This window comes from Oncorhynchus nerka, linkage group LG8 (genome assembly GCF_034236695.1).
Source record: "Oncorhynchus nerka isolate Pitt River linkage group LG8, Oner_Uvic_2.0, whole genome shotgun sequence".
Classification (NCBI taxonomy): domain Eukaryota; kingdom Metazoa; phylum Chordata; class Actinopteri; order Salmoniformes; family Salmonidae; genus Oncorhynchus; species Oncorhynchus nerka.
Genome location: NC_088403.1, coordinates 49977838 through 49999285, shown reverse-complemented (window position 1 = coordinate 49999285; position 21448 = coordinate 49977838). Strand labels below are relative to the sequence as shown.

The 21448-nt window shown below is 43.4% G+C and overlaps 1 protein-coding gene across 2 annotated transcripts; it reads left to right on the top strand.

Moving 5' to 3' along the window:
- Positions 1-193: 193 nt before the first annotated feature.
- LOC115133533 (interleukin-13 receptor subunit alpha-2-like) lies at positions 194-20821 on the top strand. 2 transcript variants are annotated; one of them, XM_029666819.2, is made up of 8 exons: positions 194-343; positions 5486-5616; positions 5988-6141; positions 6594-6693; positions 6864-7039; positions 7655-7788; positions 16728-16866; positions 19367-20821. In XM_029666819.2, exons 1-8 carry the CDS (start codon positions 295-297, stop codon positions 19477-19479), a joined length of 996 nt encoding a protein of 331 aa, XP_029522679.1. In that variant the 5' UTR covers positions 194-294; the 3' UTR covers positions 19480-20821. The 2 variants fall into 2 exon arrangements, with proteins under 2 accessions (XP_029522679.1, XP_029522678.1); XM_029666818.2 differs by lacking the exon at positions 194-343 and adding an exon at positions 4871-5111.
- Positions 20822-21448: the final 627 nt, after the last annotated feature.

Sequence of the window (21448 nt, the reverse complement as noted above, 5' to 3'; positions counted from 1 at the left end):
GCGTTGGACTAGTAACCGGAAGGTTGCGAGTTCAAACCCCCGAGCTGACAAGGTACAAATCTGTCGTTCTGCCCCTGAACAGGCAGTTAACCCATTGTTCCCAGGCCGTCATTGAAAATAAGAATTTGTTCTTAACTGACTTGCCTGGTTAAATAAAGGTAAAAATAAATTTAAAAAATTAAAAACATTTTTCGTTTGAAGTTATTGGGCAAATTCAAGTAGTTCCCTCCCAATGCACGACCTGTGCGTTGGCATCACCCTGGGTGTTCATCGGCTTCAAGGGCATCCTGCTGTATGGGCAACCCTGCCCAGAAAGAGAAGTACCTGCCCAAACTAGGCACAGGTAAGAACCAGACTATTTATTTTTATTTCACCTTTATTTAACCAGGTAGGCAAGTTGAGAACAAGTTCTCATTTACAATTGCGACCTGGCCAAGATGAAGCAAAGCAGTTCGACACATACAACAACAGAGCTACACATGGAGTAAAATAAACATACAGTAGAAAAGTAAGTCTATATACAATGTGAGCAAATGAGGTGAGATAAGGGAGGTAAAGGCAAAAAAAGGCCATGGTGGCGAAGTAAATCCAATAAAGCAAGTAAAACACTGGAATAGTAGATTTGCAGTGGAAGAATGTGCAGAGTAGAAATAAAAAATAATGGGGTGCAAAGGAGCAAAATAAATAAATACAGTAGGGGAAGAGGTAGTTGTTTGGGCTAAATTATAGATGGGCTATGTGCGGTAATCTGTGAGCTACTCTGACAGCTGGTGCTTAAAGCTAGTGAGGGAGATATGAGTCTCCAGTTTCAGAGATTTTTGTAGTTCATTCCAGTCATTGGCAGCAGAGAACTGGAAGGAGAGGCGGCAAAATGAAGAATTGGTTTTGGGGGTGACCAGAGAGAGAGACCTGCTGGAGCGCGTGCTACAGGTGGGTGCTGCTATGTTGACCAACAAGCTGAGATAAGGGGGGACTTTACCTAGCAGGGTCTTGTAGATGACCTGGAGCCAGTGGGTTTGGTGACGAGTATGAAGCGAGGGCCAGCCAACGAGAGTGTACAGGTCGCAGTGGTGGGTAGTATATGGGGCTTTGGTGACTAAACGGATGGCACTGTGATAGACTGCATCCAATTTATTGAGTAGGGTATTTGAGGCTATTTTGTAAATGACATCGAAGTTGAGGATCGGCAGGATGGTCAGTTTTACGAGGGTATGTTTGGCAGCATGAGTGAAGGATACTTTGTTGCAAAATCGGAAGCCAATTCTAGATTTAACTTTGGATTGGAGATGTTTGATGTGAGTCTGGAAGGAGAGTTTACAGTCTAACCAGACACCTAGGTATTTGTAGTTGTCCACATATTCTAAGTCAGAACCGTCCAGTGTAGTGATGCTGGACGGGCGTGCAGGTGCAGGCAGTGATCGGTTGAAGAGCATGCATTTAGTTTTACTTGTATTTAAGAGCAATTGGAGGCCACGGAAGGAGAGTTGTATGGCATTGAAGCTCGTCTGGAGGGTTGTTAATGCAGTGTCCAAAGAGGGGCCAGAAGTATACAGAATGGTGTCGTCTGCGTAGAGGTGGAGCAGAGACTCACCAGCAGCAAGAGCGACATCATTGATGTATACAGAGAAGAGCGTCGGCCCAAGAATTGAACCCTGTGGCACCCCCATAGAGACTGCCAGAGGCCCGGACAACAGGCCCTCCGATTTGACACACTGAACTCTATCAGAGAAGTAGTTGGTGAACCAGGCAAGGCAGTCATTTGAGAAACCAAGGCTGTTGAGTCTGCCGATAAGTTCCTAACTTCCCTGAAAAGTTGCATATCGCGGGGGCTATTCAACGCTAATGCAGTACGCCGCAGGATGTTTTTGTGCTGGTCAAGGGCAGTCAGGTCTGGAGTGAACAAAGGGCTTTATCTGTTCCTGGTTCTACATTTTTTGAATGGGGCATGCTTATTTAAGATGGTGAGGAAAGCACTTTTAAAGAATAACCGGGCATCCTTTACTGACGGAATGAGGTCAATATCTTTCCAGGATACCCGGGCCAGGTCGATTAGAAAGGCCTACTCGCTGAAGTGTTTTAGGGAGCGTTTGACAGTGATGAGGGGTGGTCGTTTGACCGCGGACACATTACGGACGTAGGCATTGAGACCGTGATCCCTGAGATCCTGGTTGAAGACAGCAGAGGTGTATTTAGAGGACAGGTTGGTCAGGATGATATCTATGAGGGTGCCTGAGTTTACATATTTGAAGTTGTACCTGGAGGGTTCCATGATAATTTGGGTGAGATTGAGGGCATCTATCTTAGATTGTAGGACGGACGGGGTGTTAAGCATATCCCAGTTTAGGTCATCTAACAGTACAAACTCTGAAGATAAGTGGGGGGCAATTAATTCACATATGGTGTCCAGGGCTGAGGGGGGTCTGCAAACAAGCTGCAACAGTGAGAAACTTACTTCTGGAAAAGTAGAAGCTCGAACAGTTTGGGCACAGACCTGGATAGCATGACAGAACTCTGCAGTAGATTGCAACTCCACCCCCTTTGGCATTTATGTCTTGGGGGAAAATGTATACACACAGAGGCATTTTTCGACTGATTTTACCTCTCAGAATCCAGAATGGATATGACAATGTGGCAGCACAGGATGTAATACACCCTTACAACAATCTACTTTGATCTTCTTGACTTCTTATCTGGTAAACTGCTACTGTGTGTCAAGAAAAGAGCCCCAATTAGGGGTTAGTGTACTCCGGTATAAAAGGACTGGTTTAGATTAAAAGCTATTGCCCTCTGCCCACGTTCATAGGGGCATGAGAGACTCGTCAATGGTAGAATTGAGTTGCCACTTTATTGGCCCAAACACCCACAGACCCACAAGGTTGAGGTTACTCATGGACAGTAATTAGTAAAAAAAAAAATGTTGCATTGTGTCTTCTAACTGTCCAAGAATAGGATCCAAAGTGTTAGGAAATATTTGTTCCCATACATACAAAGGAGGATGTCTCTCCTCATACCTCTGGCTCTGTGGTGCACAGTCTGACTAAAGTGCCAATCAGGAGAGAATATACATACAGGTCAACGATGCCAATTGAAAGTCAAGGGGTGTGTCTGCCTTTTGGATTACTCTCTCTTTACAGAGAACCCCTGTGGATCAAGTCAAGAGCTACCCTTCCCCTTTCAGTCTGGTCTGCGCATGTCTGAAAGTGACACAGCCAGCAGCCAAGAGTTTTTCACAGTATGTCAAAAAAAATATTACACTCATGAATGTAGGTAAAATGCTAATATGTATTAGATCCAGTACAATGGAATAACTAAGACCTGAATTTGAATGCAGCGTGTTCCCATTCCTCCTTCTCTTTCTGTCCAGCAGGGTCAACCAAAAACACTTGGTCTGATGGTTCATGCCAATACTGGGGAAGCAATATAGAAATGTATTGATCCCTTAAATGGTTTTGCTATTAAATGACCCATATCACAACCCTCATACCTCTTCACAAACATGTACCTAATTCAATTTTGGAAAAAGGATTTTACTCACAAGATGGAGGAATGTATTTTTCCAGTTAGAAATAGTAGGCCATGCATCATAACTATTTTCATCAGAAAAACGACCCTCAAATGCACTGTTGCATTTTGTAAGTTGTCTGCAGGTGGCTTGTTGTGAATGCACTCAAATCAAGTCATTATCAGGTTATGTAAACTGCGTTCTAATACTCAACGTAGAAGGATTTGTCTTAATATACAGTATATGAAAGTGATGCTATGAAAATAATTATTTCACCTTATCAAGCTCTAACAAATCACTGCCTATTACTGTGATTAAAAAGAGCATATGAAACATTGTTTTTCATGAGGCCTACCTGTGTACCTTCCTTTAAGCACCTCTGTTCGAACACCTCTCTTGTCCTTGATCCATTCCACATACAGCCATTTGCGGATCTTTTCAGTGTCCATGTGAAAGATAGTTATTGCGAGGCTGGAACATTTGTTAACTTAAAAGTTTAACACCCATGTAAAATAAAGGCCTGCAAAGCTTACAGATTTAAGTCTAATAGCATGATATGAAAGTAGACACATCAGAGTGTGCGATATGAAGGTATAGTCAGTGGACATTCTGAACCTTGTTTGAAGTCACTAGGTCACATGACCAAGGAGCTATTGAAATTTTACATTTTGAAAAATTAATGTAAAATCTTGTTAGATGAAAATGGACAAACTAAAGGGTGTGCAATATAGAAGGGCAGTCAGTGGACATTCTGGACCTTGTTTGGGTCAAGTAGGTCACATGACCAAGGAGCTATTGAAATTCAAATGTAAAAAGAGTTTGTACTTTATTTACACTCCCTAACTAATTCAACTAGGAATAAAAAAAATGCTGCTCACATTTCCACATGTTTATTAGCTTTGGAAAGTTAATTAATGTCCAAATCGTGAAAATAGACCTGTGCAATGTCCTGCGCAATTTTTCCAACATAATGACACTTATTTGGAGCCTGTGGCTCAAGTCAATAGCATTCAAACTAAATTTGAAAGTGCGAATATCCGTTGAATATCCAACTTCAAACCTTCTTTACCTTGGTGTCCAAAATACAATAGTCGACTTCAGTTACTGCACTTTTATGGCACTTTTTTTGTAAGGGTATTAAGGATTCCATCTTTATGAACTTGCCTTCTGCCTGTAAGAAGCCACCTCGCTGTGAAGGGATGCTGGAAGGGTTAGCTAGTGTTGTGGCAACCAGCTGGTTTTCCCAAAACAAGATAAGGTATTCATCTGCCTGAATCCTGCTCTGGCAAGAATCAACATGTCTGGTTGCATGCACACACACACACACACACACTGCCCTGCCCTATTCCCTGCAGTATGTATATTCATCACTTTTCAGGTAGAACAAATTACCAGCAGTACCTCTGTGACATCAATCACTATCCTGTGACCAATCAGATCTGAGGCAGTTGCATTGTTCTCTCCGTTTGGGAGACCACTGCTTGACAATTCTGAGATCCTTACCTTTGGAATTCCATGCAGGACAACATGATTTTGAAACATTTGAAATGGATCTTGGTTCTACAATACTTTATTCATTTCGTCGCAACAGAGATTGCAGCTGAGAAAGGTAATGCAATTGTGTGAACTTTACATTTACCTTTTTAAGTCCTACTGTATGTGGCAGAAGTTGTTTAATCATTTTCAGTAGGAAAGCCTTTTAAAATGAAAGTACATGTTGGATTCCCGAGCCAAATCTGCATCCATTGTAACATGTTAATTTGACATGGACTATGATTATTTGCCTATTCTTTTTGATGTAGCCTGACTATAAAGCATATGGGTTATGCTTGTTGTTGTTACTTTGCCCCCGTGAGTCATATTGTTCAGAAATTCTAAGTAGGGCATACTCCAAACAGATTTGTGGATCAATATATATAGCAGTCGGTCATCACATTGCCATACAGAGTAGTTTACACTGCTCATCTCTTGTCACCTCTTCAGCTCTCCCTGAGCCGCTCAACCTGTCATTGAGGTGGGAATCTGAATTCCGTATAAAGCTGTCGTGGAACGCACCAAAGGATTTAGATGCATCATGCAAGGTGAACTACATGATCACTACAACGATCGGAGAGGTGAGTCGACTGTTTCACCCGGGCCCACGAAAGGGACATTTATTTTAATACAAATATTAATTTGGAATTGATTTAACTACAGACTGGTTTGCCCGCATAGACTGAATGGGGACACATATTCACGCATATAATAGAAAACAATCAAATGCAAAATATGAATCACAATTAAAATTATATCAAAAGCCAAGTAAAATATTTTATTCACCAATTTCAAAACTTTTCTTATAGCTACTTTATAAATTATAACATCTTAAAGTATGAGAAACATCTGCTATGAAGTGATGTTAACCTGTAGGCCATTTTAATATACACCATATTAATCTAAGATATAACACTGAATTTGAAATTACAGTTAACATTTTTCTTTGCAGAGGAGACCCAAAGTAGAGACAACTTTCAAGTTGTATAAAGAGTATAGACTCTCTACAGAAGATGCAGTGAATTACACAGTGCAAACAAACCCCAAACACTGTACAGGTAGAACCATAAGCAAACCTGTCAGCAAATCCATCACTAAACCCACAGGTAGGTAACAATCACTGGGGCAAATCCTAACTTTGAATTTTCACTTAGTCTCCCTCTGAAATCATTGCATGACTGAGTGAAAAGTTGGCTTAAGTGGAAGGAGTTTTCCCTTTATGAATTCGGACAGGTGTACCCCTCTGAACTATATCCAATGTGTCTACTGTAATATGAACAATGTGCTGCGATTTAATATTGTTTTACATGTTTGAAATTCCCTTGCATTTAATTCTAGTTTACGGTAGGTACTGTACATCCAATAAAATATTGAACAAAGGGGGTGAGCAAACAGCCACACAGCTTAAGGCTATGCTGGATGGAAAACATTAATCGGTCAACATTTAAATCTCCATCTCTCTCTTTGTCAGATCCTATTTTTGTAGTCTGCCATGAGTCTGTTCTCTCTCTCTCTATATATAGACTACAGTATATATATATTTATTTATTTATAACAGAGTTGGTGAAGAACTTCCAGTGTTCCCTCTACTCCTCTAAGGCTATGAACTGTAGCTGGCTCCCAGCCAATCAGGCCTCAGACCTCCAGCTCTACTATGGGTGAGAACTATTCTACTTCCTGTCAAAATCCCCTAATACATCCCTACCCAATTTAACGGATAACTGAACTGGTCAAATAACTCCTGGAACACTGAATATTTGTCAGTTGAGCTGTGTCTGTTTAGCTGAGCAGTGACAGATTGTCATCCCTCTCATCCCTTATGTTTCAGGTACCTTGGTCCCTCCCACATAGCAGCATGCAGTGAGTACCAGTACAGAGATGGTCAGAGGACAGGATGTCACCTGAGAGGATCCTTCCTTCAATATGACGTCTACTTCAAGGTCAATGGGACTCTCGATGGCTTATCTGTAAAGAATAACTTCCTGGTGCTTCCTAGATATCATGGTAAGAATAACTCCATACCACATTTTTTAACCGTTAAAAACAAATGTTTACGACATCCTCGTGGTATGATCTGAAAAACATTCAAACACATTTACCTCAGGAAGTGAAGTCAGTAAAAATGTTGTCACGCCCTGACCGTCGAGATCCTTTTATTCTCTGTTTGTTTGGTCAGGGTGTGACTCGGGTGGGAAAGTCTAGGCTTTCTGGTTCTTTGTTTTTGGCAGGGTATGATTCTCAATCAGGGACAGCTGTCTATCATTGTCTCTGATTGGGAATCATACTTAGGCAGCCTTTTTTCCTTTTCTCATTTGTGGGTTGTTGTCTTCATTTAATTCATGTATAGCCTTACGGAGCTTCATGTTCGTTTTTGTTTATTGTTTTGTTGGCGACGTTTAAAAATAAAGAAAAATGTACGCTCACCACGCTGCACCTTGGTCTGGTCATTTTCAAGACGACGTTCGTGACAGTCGTCAATATAAAAAAGCTATATCTTTATGAAAGTAGACCAACCAGTGAGTAATTATATGATACGACTATTCTCTCAAGAATGCAATACTGTTTATTAATAATACTCTCATTTATCTAATGTTATACTATATGTCTGATTCCCTTCAGTCAAGCCCCCGGCCCCTAAGGTGAAGATCACAGAGGAAGGTAGGAATCTCATCCTGAGCTGGGACCCTCCGGACATAGGCGCTGTCCACTGCTGGAATTTCATCTTAAAATACAACAAGTGTCAAGAGTCTCTGGTAAGCCCTGGATGTGTGGATATTTTTTATTTATGTCACCCTTTATATATCCATGAAAACAAACTACACACAATAACCCATAATGACAAAGCGAAAGAAGGTTTAGACATTTTTGCAAATTAACAAAAATATCAACAGATACCTTATTTACATAAGTATTCAGACCCTTTGCTATGAGACTCAAAATTTAAGATAAGGTGCATCCTGTTTCCATTGATCATCCTTGAGATGTTTCTACAACCTGATTGGACTCCAACTGTTGTAAATTCAATTATTTGGACATGATTTGGAAATGCACACACCTGTCTATATAAGGTCCCACAGTTAAGAGCAAAAACAAAGCCATAACGTCGAAGGAATTTGTGCGTAGAGCTCCGAGACAGGATTTTATTTATTTATTTTTATTTCACCTTTATTTAACCAGGTAGGCAAGTTGAGAACAAGTTCTCATTTACAATTGCGACCTGGCCAAGATAAAGCAAAGCAGTTCGACACATACAACGACACAGAGTTACACATGGAGTAAAAAAACATACAGTCAATAATACAGTATAAACAAGTCTATATACAATGTGAGCAAATTAGGTGAGAAGGGAGGTAAGGGCAAAAAAGGCCATGGTGGCAAAGTAAATACAATATAGTAAGTAAAACACTGGAATGGTAGTTTTGCAATGGAAGAATGTGCAAAGTAGAAATAAAAATAATGGGGTGCAAAGGAGCTAAATAAATAAATTAATTAAATACAGTTGGGAAAGAGGTAGTTGTTTGGGCTAAATTATAGGTGGGCTATGTACAGGTGCAGTAATCTGTAAGATGCTCTGACAGTTGGTGCTTAAAGCTAGTGAGGGAGAAGTGTTTCCAGTTTCAGAGATTTTTGTAGTTCGTTCCAGTCATTGGCAGCAGAGAACTGGAAGGAGAGGCGGCCAAAGAAAGAATTGGTTTTGGGGGTGACTAGAGAGTTATACCTGCTGGAGCGTGTGCTACAGGTGGGAGATGCTATGGTGACCAGCGAGCTGAGATAAGGGGGACTTTACCTAGCAGGGTCTTGTAGATGACGTGGAGCCAGTGGGTTTGGCGACGAGTATGAAGCGAGGGCCAGCCAACGAGAGCGTACAGGTCGCAATGGTGGGTAGTATATGGGGCTTTGGTGACAAAACGGATTGCACTGTGATAGACTGCATCCAATTTGTTGAGTAGGGTATTGGAGGCTATTTTGTAAATGACATCGCCAAAGTCGAGGATTGGTAGGATGGTCAGTTTTACAAGGGTATGTTTGGCAGCATGAGTGAAGGATGCTTTGTTGCGAAATAGGAAGCCAATTCTAGATTTAACTTTGGATTGGAGATGTTTGATATGGGTCTGGAAGGAGAGTTTACAGTCTAACCAGACACCTAAGTATTTGTAGTTGTCCACGTATTCTAAGTCAGAGCCGTCCAGAGTAGTGATGTTGGACAGGCGGGTAGGTGCAGGTAGCGATCGGTTGAAGAGCATGCATTTAGTTTTACTTGTATTTAAGAGCAATTGGAGGACACAGAAGGAGAGTTGTATGGCATTGAAGCTTGCCTAGAGGGTTGTTAACACAGTGTCCAAAGAAGGGCCGGAATTATACAGAATGGTGTCGTCTTCGAAGAGGTGGATCAGAGACTCACCAGCAGCAAGAGCGACCTCATTGATGTATACAGAGAAGAGAGTCAGTCCAAGAATTGAACCCTGTGGCACCCCCATAGAGACTGTCAGAGGTCCGGACAGCAGACCCTCCGATTTGACACACTGAACTCTATCAGAGAAGTAGTTGGTGAACCAGCCGAGGCAATCATTTGAGAAACCAAGGCTGTCGAGTCTGCCGATGAGGATGTGGTGGTTGACAGAGTCGAAAGCCTTGGCCAGATCAATGAATATGGCTGCACAGTAATGTTTCTTATCGATGGCGGTTAAGATATCGTTTAGGACCTTGAGCGTGGCTGAGGTGCACCCATGACCAGCTCTGAAACCAGATTGCATAGCAGAGAAGGTATGGTGAGATTCGAAATGGTCGGTAATATGTTTGTTGACCTTAGAAAGGCATGGTAGGATAGATATAGGTCTGTAGCAGTTTGGGTCAAGAGTGTCCCCACCTTCGAAGAGGGGGATGACCGCAGCTGCTTTCCAATCTTTGGGAATCTCAGACGACACGAAAGAGAGGTTGAACAGGCTAGTAATAGGGGTGGCAACAATTTCGGCAGATCATTTTAGAAAGAAAGGGTCCAGATTGTCTAGCCCGGCTGATTTGTAGGGGTCCAGATTTTTCAGCTCTTTCAGAACTTCAGCTGAATGGATTTGGGAGAAGGAGAAATGGGGAAGGCTTGGGCGAGTTGCTGTTGGGGGTGCAGTGCTGTTGACCGGGGTAGGAGTAGCCAGGTGGAAAGCATGGCCAGCCGTAGAAAAATGCTTATTGAAATTCTCAATTATGGTGGATTTATCAGTGGTGACAGTGTTTCCTATCTTCAGTGCAGTGGGCAGCTGGGAGAAGGTGTTCTTATTCTCCATGGACTTTACAGTGTCCCAGAACTTTTTTGAGTTAGTGTTGCAGGAAGCAAATTTCTGCTTGAAAAAGCTAGCCTTGGCTTTTCTAACTGCCTGTGTATAACGGTTTCTAGCTTCCCTGAACAGCTGCATATCACGGGGGCTGTTCGATGCTAATGCAGAACGCCATAGGATGTTTTTGTGTTGGTTAAGGGCAGTCAGGTCTGGGGAGAACCAAGGGCTATATCTGTTCCTGGTTCTAAATTTCTTGAATGTGGCATGTTTATTTAAGATTGTTAGGAAGGCATTTTTTTTAAATATCCAGGCATCCTCTACTGACGGAATGAGATCAATATCCTTCCAGGATACCCCGGCCAGGTCGATTAGAAAGGCCTGCTCGCTGAAGTGTTTCAGGGATCGTTTTACAGTGATGAGTGGAGGTCGTTTGACCGCTGACCCATTACGGATGCAGGCAATGAGGCAGTGATCGCTGAGATCTTGGTTGAAGACAGCAGAGGTGTATTTAGAGGGGAAGTTGGTTAGGATGATATCTATGAGGGTGCCCGTGTTTACGGCTTTGGGGTGGTACCTGGTAGGTTCATTGATAATTTGTGTGAGATTGAGGGCATCAAGTTTAGATTGTAGGATGGCTGGGGTGTTAAGCATGTTCCAGTTTAGGTCGCCTAGCAGCACAAGCTCTGAAGATAGATGGGGGGCAATCAGTTCACATAAGGTGTCCATAGCACAGCTGGGGGCAGAGGGTGGTCTATAGCAGGCGGCAACGGTGAGAGACTTGTTTTTAGAGAGGTGGATTTTTAAAAGTAGAAGTTCAAATTGTTTGGGTACAGACCTGGATAGTAGGACAGAACTCTGCAGGCTATCTTTGCAGTAGATTGCAACACCGCCCCCTTTGGCAGTTCTATCTTGTCTGAAAATGTTGTAGTTTGGAATTAAAATTTCTGAATTTTTGGTGGTCTTCCTAAACCAGGATTCAGACACAGCTAGAACATCCGGGTTGGCAGAGTGTGCTAAAGCAGTGAATAGAACAAATTAGGGAGGATGCTTCTAATGTTAACATGCATGAAACCAAGGCTATTACGGTTACAGAAGTCATCAAAAGAGAGCGCCTGGGGAATAGGAGTGGAGCTAGGCACTGCAGGGCCTGGATTCACCTCTACATCGCCAGAGGAACATAGGAGGAGAAGAATAAGGGTGCAGCTAAAAGCAATAAGAATTGGTTGTCTAGAACGTCTGGAACACAGAGTAAAAGGAGGTTTCTGGGGGCGATAAAATAGTATCAAGGTATAATGTACAGACAAAGGTATGGTAGGATGTGAATACAGTGGAGGTAAACCTAGGTATTGAGTGATGAAGAGAGAGATATTGTCTCTAGAAACATCATTGAAACCAGGAGATGTCATTGCATGTGTGGGTGGTGGAACTAATAAGTTGGATAAGGTATAGTGAGCAGGACTAGAGGCTCTACAGTGAAATAAGCCAATAAACACTAACCAGAACAGCAATGGACAAGACATATTGACATTAAGGAGAGGCATCCTTAGTCGAGTGATCAAAAGGGTCCAGGGAGTGGAGAGGTTGGTTTGGGGGTCACGGCGATTTAGACAGCTAGCCAGGACATCGGTAGCAAGCTAGCATAGGATGGAGGTCTGTTGTTAGCCACCTCTTGCGTCCCGTCAGTAGATTAGTGGGGTTCCGTGTGGTAGAGGGGATTAGTCCAAATCACACAACAACAAAAAAAATAAAAACAATAGATATAGTTATAGAGGCCCAAGAAGAAACAATAATAATAAAAATAAATAAATTGTCCGATTGTCTATTCTGAGAGCAGCCGGTAAGACAGCTAACGGTTAGCAGGCCGCAGATGGGCGTTCAGGTAACGTCGCGACGGAGGAGCCAGCCGGATCTCCTTCGGGTAGATAACGTCGGCAGTCCAGTTGTGAAGGCCCGGTGGGGCTCCGCGTAGGCAGTAAAACGGGTCCGGATAGGTGACTGCAGCCCAGGAGTGATTGACGGAGCTCAGGAGTGATTGACGGAGCTGGCTAGCTCCGGAGTAATTGATGTTTGCTCCGGAATCGACGAAAGCAGATAGACACACGGATAGCAGCCAGCTAGCTGTGAGATCCGGGAATGAGTGTCCAGAGAGCAGTTGAAATCCAGGGACATGGAGAGAAAAATTGGTCCGGTATGTTCCGTTCCGAGCCGCTGCACCGTACAAAACTGGCGATAGATTTTCGAGCTAAAGGATAGCTGATGACCACAAACTGTGGTTAGCTGAATACTAACGAGTTGCCAGTAAAGAAGCTAACTAGCTTCTGAACTAGCTTCTGATTAGCTTCTGGCTAGCTCCTGGCTAGCTTCTGGCTAGTTTCTGGCTAGCTTCTGGCTAGCTTCTTGGAGGATTGCAGATTTGAGGTAAATAATACTTATTTATAAATATAAATTGGTGAGGCGGGTTGCAGGAGAGTGTTTTGAAGATGAGTTGATGGAAAATAAAAATAAAATGTATGTGAAAAAAGTTGTAAATATATATATATACACACAGGATTGTGTCGAGGCACAGCTCTGGGGAAGAGTACCAAAACATGTCTACAGCATTGAAGGTCCGCAAGAACAGTGGCCTCCCTCATTCTTAAATGGAATATGTTTGTAACCACCAAGACTCTTCCTAGAGCTGGCCGCCCAGCCAAACTGAGCAATCGGGGGAGGGCCTTGGTCAGGGAGGTGATCAAGAACCTGATGGTCACTCTGACAGAGCTCTAGAGTTCCTCTCTAGAGATGGGAGAACTTTCCAGAAGGACAACCATCTTTGCAGCACTCCACCAGTCAGGTCTTTATGGTAGAGTAGCCGGACGGAAGCCACTCCTCAGTAAAAGGCACATGACAGCCTGCTTGGAGTTTACAAAAAGGCACCCAAAGACTCTCAGACCATGAGAAACAAGATTCTCTGGTCTGATGAAACCAAGAATGAACTCTTTGATATGAATGCCAAGCGTCACATCTGGAGGAAACCTGGCACCATCCCTACGGTGAAGCATGGTGGTAGCAGCATCATGCTGTGGGATGTTTTTCTGCGGCAGGGACTGGGAGACTAGTTAGGATCGATGCAAAGTACTGAGAGAACCTTGATGAAAACCTGCTCCAGAGCGCCCAGGACCTCAGACTGGGGCGAAGGTTTACCTTCCAACAGGACAACAACCCTAAGCACACAGCCAACACAATGTAGGAGTGGAATCGAGACAAGTCTCTGGATGCCCTTGAGTGGCCCAGCCAGAGCCCAGACTTGAACCCGATCTAACATTTCTGGATAAACCTGAAAATAGCTGTACAGCAATGCTCCCATCCAACCTGACAGAGCTTGAGAGGATCTGCAGAGATTAATATGAGAAACTCCCCAAATACAGGTGTGCCAAGCTTCTAGCGTCATACCCAGCAGGAAGTACCAGTGACTCGCTCAATACGGAAGTGGTCGGCTGACGGGGATGCTACGCTACAGGACTGTTTTGCTAGCACAGACCAGAATATGTTACGGATTCATCAAATGGCATTGAGTATACCACCTCAGTCATTGGCTTCATCAATAAGTGAATCGAAGACATCGTCCCCACAGTGACCGTACGTACATATCCCAACCAGAAGCCATGGATTACAGGCAACATCCGCATCGAGCTAAAGCCTAGAGCTAACACTTTCAAGGAGCAGGACACTATTCCGGATGTTTATCAGAAATCCCGCTATTCCTTCAGACGAACCATCAACAAGCAAAGCGTCAATACAGGCTTAAGATTGAATCCTACTACACCGGCTCTGATGCTCATCGGATATGGCAGGGCTTGAAAACTATTACGGATTACAAAGGGAAACCCAGCCATGAGCTGCCCAGTGACACGAGCATACCAGATGAGCTAAATGCCTTTTCTAGTAGAAAGATGAGAAAGGGAAGCGCTACTAAGGTACACAATAGTACATTTTGGTAGCTAGAAGGTGCTCTTTGGTAAAAGGGGTAAATTGGTCATCAAAAAGAGAGGAGGACCAAGGCACTTTGTTTCTATTAAACATGCCATACGAATAAAGGCATTTTAATTAATTATATGGAGAGTGCCTTGGTCCTCCTTTCTTTTTAAATGCCTTTTCTGCTTGCTTCGAGGCAAGCAACACTGAAGCATGCATGAGACCACCAGCTGTTCTGGACGACTGTGGGATAACTCGGTAACCGATGTGAGCAAGACCTTTAAACAGGTTAACATTCACACAGCTGTGGGGCCAGACGGATTACCAGGACATGTACTCAAAGCATGTGCAGACCAACTGGCAAGTGTCTTCACTGACATTTTCAAATTCTCCCTGGCCGAGTCTGTAATACCTACATGTTTCAAGCAGACCACCATAGTCCCTGTGCCCAAGGAAGCGAAGGTAACCTGCCTAAATGATTGCCACCTCGTAGCACTCATGTCGGTAGCCATGAAGTGCTTTGAAAGGCTGATCATGGTTCACATCAACAGCATCCTCCCAGATACCCTAGACCCACTCCAATTCGCATACCACCCCAACAGATCTGCATATGACGCAATCTCAATCACACTCCACACTGCCCTTTCCCACCTGTACAAAAGGAACACTTATGTGAGTGCTGTTCATTGACTACAGCTCAGCGTTTAACACCATAGTGCTCATCGCTAAGCTAAGGACCCCCAGGTGTTAAGGGTAGGCAACAACACGTCTGCTACGCTGATCCTCAACACTGGGGCTCCTCAGGTGTGTGTGCTTAGTCCCATCCTGTACTCCCTGTTCACCCACGACTGTGTGGCCAAACACGACTCCAGCACCATCATTAAGTTTGCTGACGACACCAGTGATCACCAACAACGATGAGACAGTCTGTAGGTAGAAGGTCAGAGACCTTGTAGTGTGGTGCCAGGACAACAACCTCTCCCTCAATGTGAGCAAGACAAAGGAGTTGATCATGGACTACAGGAAAAGGCAGACCGAACAGGCCCCCATTAACATCGACGGGGCTGTAGTGGAGTGGGTCAAGAGTTTCAAGTTCCTTGGTGTCCACATCACAAACAAACTATCAAGGTCCAAACACACCAAGATCAAGTGAAGAGGGCACGACAACACCTTTTTTCCTCTCAGGAGACTGAAAAGATTTAGCATGGGTCCCCAGATCCTCAAAAAGTTATACAGCTGCACCAATAGAGAGCATCACCACCTGGTATGGTAACTGCTCGGCATCTGACCATAAGGCACTAAAGATGGTAGTGCGTGCGGCCCAGTACATCACTGGGGCCAAGCTTCCTGCTACCAAAGTCATAGACTGTTTTCTCTGCTACTGCAAGGCAAGCAATACCAGAGTAACAGGTCTAGGACCAAAAGGCTTCTTTACAGCTTCAAACCATAAGACTGCTGAACAATTAATCAAATGGCCACCGGATTATTTAAATTGACACCCCCCATTGGTTTTTTACACTGCAGCTTCTCGCTGTTTATTATCTATGAACTTCAAGCATACCTACATGTACAAATTACCTCCACTAACCTGTACCACCGCACATTGACTCGGTACCAGTACCCCGTGAATATAGCCTCGTTATTTTATTGTATTACTTTTTATTATTTTTTACTTTAGTTTATTTGGTAAATATTTTCTCAACTCTTTTTTTGAACTGCACTGTTGGTTAAGGGCTTGTAAGTAAGCATTTCACTGTTGTATTCAGGCCATGTTTGATTTTGATTTGACTCGATGCTGTAATCGCTGTCAAAGGTCCTTCAACAAAGTACTGAGTAAAGGGTCTAAATACTTATGTGAATGTAATATTTAAGTTTTTTTAATATGAATTAGCAAACATTTCTAAAAACCTATTTTTTTCTTTGTCATTATAGGGTATTGTGTGTAGAATGATGAGGGGAAATAAAACAATTTAATCCATTTTAGAATAAGGCTGTAACGTAACAAAATGTATAAAAAGTCCAGGGGTCTGAATACTTTCCAAAGGCACTGCACGCCACTCAGTCGTGCCATTGTTATACAGGTTAGTCTCACGGAGATAAAAATCTATTTTGCAACAGGGAACATTTCAGAACCTGTGTTTTGTAATAATAGTTAATGATCCATGAACAAATACACAGATAATGAGGCCTAAAGATTAGCTGGCTGCAGACAGAATATGTGTCAGATGAGGGGTTGGGCGTTCTGCTATTGTCAACATAACACCGGTCACGTATGCGAATTACACCAATAAAAATAGAGCTTTAGTCACTGGACAGTAATTTGCATTGTTTTTACAGACCTACTGAATGTGTTAGAATGAAGGGCTTTGGACATCTGCTGTGTGTGCTTGTGTGTGTGCGTGCATGGGTGTGTCAGTCAAATAGTACACTTTGAGTTCCACTCATGGCTCTGTGTATGTTTCTTCCAGGGTAAGGAAATACAATTGGAACATGTACCAGGGAAGGTTTCATATGACCAGAGATGCCAGTACAGAGTCAAGCTTAAAGCAGTCTATACGGAATGGTGTGGGGAGGGAGGCAGCGACTGGAGCGAAGAGGAAATCTATGGTACTTTCTCCTCTTTCTCTACATTCTCTCCCTCTTTCAGAACACAGTGATGTACTGTAATTGTGTTACCGATTGTGTTACCATACCACCATGTTCCCGTTATCAAATAAAATAGAAGACAAATAGTCTGTATAATAGTATATGTTGTCTTAATAGAGTCCCTGCCCATCTTCTAAAAATGTCTGGAATGCTACATCTTCAAATAGTATCTTAAATAATCCCACAGCGCCCCCCAAAAATATACACTGCTCAAAAAAAATAAAGGGAACACTTAAACAACACTATGTAACTCCAAGTCAATCACACTTCTGTGAACTCAAACTGTCCACTTAGGAAGCAACACTGTTTGACAATAAATTTCACATGCTGTTGTGCAAATGGAATAGACAACAGGTTGAAATTATAGGCAATTAGCAAGACGCCCCCAATAAAGGAGTGGTTTTGCAGGTGGTGACCACAGACCACTTCTCAGTTCCTATGCTTCCTGGCTGATGTTTTGGTCACTTTTGAATGCTGGCGGTGCTTTCACTCTAGTGGTAGCATGAGACGGAGTCAACAACCCACACAAGTGGCTCAGGTAGTGCAGCTCATCCAGCATGGAACATCAATGCGAGCTGTGGCAAGAAGGTTTGCTGTGTCTGTCAGCGTAGTGTCCAGAGCATGGAGGCGCTACCATGAGACAGGCCAGTACATCAGAAGATGTGGAGGAGGCCGTAGGAGGGCAACAACCCAGCAACAGGACCGCTACCTCCGCCTTTGTGCAAGGAGGAGCAGGAGGAGCACTGCCAGAGCCCTGCAAAATGACCTCCAGCAGACCACAAATGTGCATGTCTGCTCAAACGGTCAGAAACAGACTCCATGAGGGTGGTATGAGGGCCCGACGTCCACAGGTGGGGTTGTGCTTACAGCCCAACACCGTGCAGGACGTTTGGCATTTGCCAGAGAACACCAAGATTGGCAAATTCGTCACTGGCACCCTGTGCTCTTCACAGATGAAAGCAGGTTCACACTGAGCACGTGACAGGGTCTGGAGACGCCGTGGAGAACGTTCTCCTGCCTGCAACATCCTCCAGCATGACCTGTTTGGCGGTGGGTCAGTCATGGTGTGGGTTGGCATTTCTTTGGGGGGCCGCACAGCCCTCCATAGTTAGCCTGACTGCCATTAGGTACCGAGATGAGATCCTCAGACCATATGCTGGCCCATATGGCTGGAGTGTGTCAGCAGTTCCTGCAAGAGGAAAGCATTGATGCTATGGACTGGCCCGCCTGTTCCCCAGACCTGAATCCAATTGAGCACATCTGGGACATCATGTCATGACATCACGCCACAGACTGTCCAGGAGTTGGCGGATGCTTTAGTCCAGGTCTGGGAGGAGATCCCTCAGGAGACCATCCACCACCTCATCAGGAGCATGCCCAGGCCTGTCATACAGGCACGTGGAGGCCACACACACTACTGAGCCTCATTTTGACCTGTTTGTTATTTATTTATTTATTTATTTTTTGAATTTTACCCCTTTTTTCTCCCCAATTTTCGTGGTATCCAATTATTGTAGTAGCTACTATCTTGTCTCATCGCTACAACTCCCGTACGGGCTCAGGAGAGACTAAGGTTGAATGTCATGCGTCCTCCGATACACAACCCAACCAGCCGTACTGCTTCTTAACACAGTGTCGGAGGCTACACCGTACACCTTGGTTAGCGCGCACTGCGCCCGGCCCGCTACAGGAGTCGCTGGTGCGCAATGAGACAAGGATATCCCTACCGACCAAGCCCTCCCTAACGACGCTAGGCCAATTGTGCGTCGCCCCACGGACCTCCCGGTCGCGGCCAGTTACGACAGAGCCTGGGCGCGAACCCAGGGACTCTGATGGCACAGCTGGCGCTGCAGTACAGCGCCCTTAACCACTGCGCCACCTGGGAGGCCTTATTTTGACTTGTTTTAAGGACATTACATCAAAGTTGGATCAGCCTGTAGTGTGGTTTTCCACTTTAATTTTGAGTGTGACTCCAAATCCAGACCTCCAATTTGATTTCCATTGATAATTTTTGTGTGATTTTGTTGTCAGCACATTCAACTATGTAAAGAAAAAAGTATTTAATAAGAATATTTCATTCATTCAGATCTAGGATGTGTTATTTTAGTGTACCCTTTATTTTTTTGAGCAGTGTATATTTTTAATACTAACTCACTTGCCTTTTGTGAACTTGCTCTTGACTTTTTCCCCCTCAGCTAGCACTCTGCTAGCACTGACTGCTGATAGCTACTTTATTGAGAAAAAATGTACTTACTATGACTGAGATATGTGGTTGTCCCACCTACTGTAGCTATGGTAAGATGAATGCACTAACACCAAGTCACTCTGGATAGGAGTGACCGCTATAGGATTCAAATGTAAATTTATTTAGATTGATTGAGTGGAAAAAAGATATAGGAAATGTGATTTGACTCATTTTGGTGGTGCATTTTGGGCTTATTTTTTGTGTGTTCTTTTTCAGGCACAGAAATAAGTTTTTCCCCCAAGATTCCCCCGAGGACCCTAACTGCACTGCTTAAGAGTGTCCGGAGTGGGAGCTCCGCAATCGATCATAGATCAGCACTCCAACTCTGAAACCACTCATGACTGCAATTCTTCCTCTCTCTATACCTCTCTCTTTCCTTTCTTCTGTGCTGCTCAAGCAGCTCTGGATTTCTGTGCTTCTCCACCCTAGCTTTTGATGCAGCCTTCTTTCTTTTCTGCCAAGATAACAAGAAGTTTAGATTAATCAGATTGTTCTAGATTATTGCACATCCACTAAAAGGGCCATTACACTCAAAAAATGTAACGTTTGGCACCTTTGCACACCTCAAAAGTAGTCTTATGTCTCAAAAGTAGACTTAAAGGGATAGATCACCAAAATTACAAACGTACATTGGATTCCTTACCCTGTAAGCAGTCAATGGACAAGGCAAGACAGCAGTCCATGCTTTGGTTTATAGCACAAAACCACTGCAAATGGATATCCCCGATTTTTATAAGCATTTTCACATTCCATGTCCAAATCATCCCAGTGCCAAAAATTGATTGTCTAGCTCAATAAAGTTAGTTTAAGATGATTTGGACATGAAATGTGATATATGCTAATATCACAGATATTCAGTTAAATTGGTTTTGTGCTATCAATGTTAAAAAGATGGAGACCGTGACCAGGTAAACAAAACCCAAGCAAGGATTGCTGTGTTCTCTTGTTAATAGACTGCTTACAGGGTAAGGAAGCAAGCAGAATACTACCCTGTACCCCACTGCTGGCTTGCCTCGGAAGCTAAGCAGGGTTGGTCCTGGTCGGTCTCTGGAGACCAGATACTGTTGGAAGTGGTGTCGGAGGGCCAGTAGGATGCACTCTTTCCTCTTGTCTAAAAAAAATATATATCCCAATGCCCTGGGGCATTGCTTTGTGTAGGGTGCTGTCTTTCAGATGGGATGTTAAATGGGTGTCCTGACTCTCTGTGATCACTAAAGATCCCATGGCACTTATTTTACGAGTAAGGGTGTTAACCCTGGTGTTCTGAGTAAATTCCCAATCTGGCGACCTAATCATCCCCAGTTTCCATTAGGCTCATTCATCCCCCCTCTCCCCTGTAATTATTCCCCAGGTCATTGCTATAAATGAGAATGGCTTCAGTCAATTTAACTGGTACAATAAGGGTTAAATAAAATGAACACAAATGACATATTGGTTTATTTAACTATCCATTTAAATCCACATCCCAGGCCATTTATTGTGTAGACACACCTATATGCAAAAACCCCAAAATGAATGAAAAAGATAAGCACCAAATAAGACCTGGAAATTATATGGTGTTGATCTTTTCCTGTTGGCATTGAGACATACAGCTGGCTTGGGGTTTGTATTCATCTTGTGAAAAGGAGAAAATAAAAACATGTATAATTATAAGAAAGTCTGGGTTTATGTGTGTCTCTCTGTCCGCATTGTTCCTCGAGGGTTTGTTTTATCTGTTTTTAAACCGGATTTTGATTGCCTAAATTACCTGAGGTGGAAGATAATTCCATGTAGTCATTTCTCTATACAGTGGTGTGCGTCTCCCAGCCTCTGTTCTGGACTTGGGGACTGTGACGAGACCCCCTAGTTACATGTATTATGGGGTAGGTATAGGTTTTTAGCTATGTGTTAACTGGCCAAACAGACAATTTTGTACTTTCAGCACATCTTACAAAGACCATCAGGGATGCAGTCAATCTCTCCTTCATTCTTAACCAGGAGAGACTGACTTGCATGTTATTGACATTTGAGGGCCACACTTGCTGCTCTGTTCTGGGCCAGCTGCAGCTTTTCTAGGTCCTTTTTTGTCGCACCTAACCATACAACTGGGCAATAGTCAAGATGTGACAAAACCAGAGCTTATCAGGACTTGTTTGGTTGCATGTGATGTTAAAAAAAGCAGATCATCTCTTTATCACAGACAAACCTCTCCCATCTTTACAACAATAGAATCAATATTCTTGGACCATGACAGATTACAATCTAATAGAACACCAATAAGTTTAGTGGTCAGTGGAAAAGCTAAACACCACAAGTCAA

Excerpts from the sequence above, each read along its gene's own strand:
- LOC115133533 (XM_029666818.2), top strand. The coding sequence starts at position 5,018 with ATGCAGGACAACATGATTTTGAAACATTTGAAATGGATCTTGGTTCTA. Across the intron at positions 5,617-5,987 it reads TCACTACAACGATCGGAGAG|AGGAGACCCAAAGTAGAGAC; the intron begins GTGAGTCGACTG and ends TTTTCTTTGCAG. Across the intron at positions 16,867-19,366 it reads GAGCGAAGAGGAAATCTATG|GCACAGAAATAAGTTTTTCC; the intron begins GTACTTTCTCCT and ends GTTCTTTTTCAG.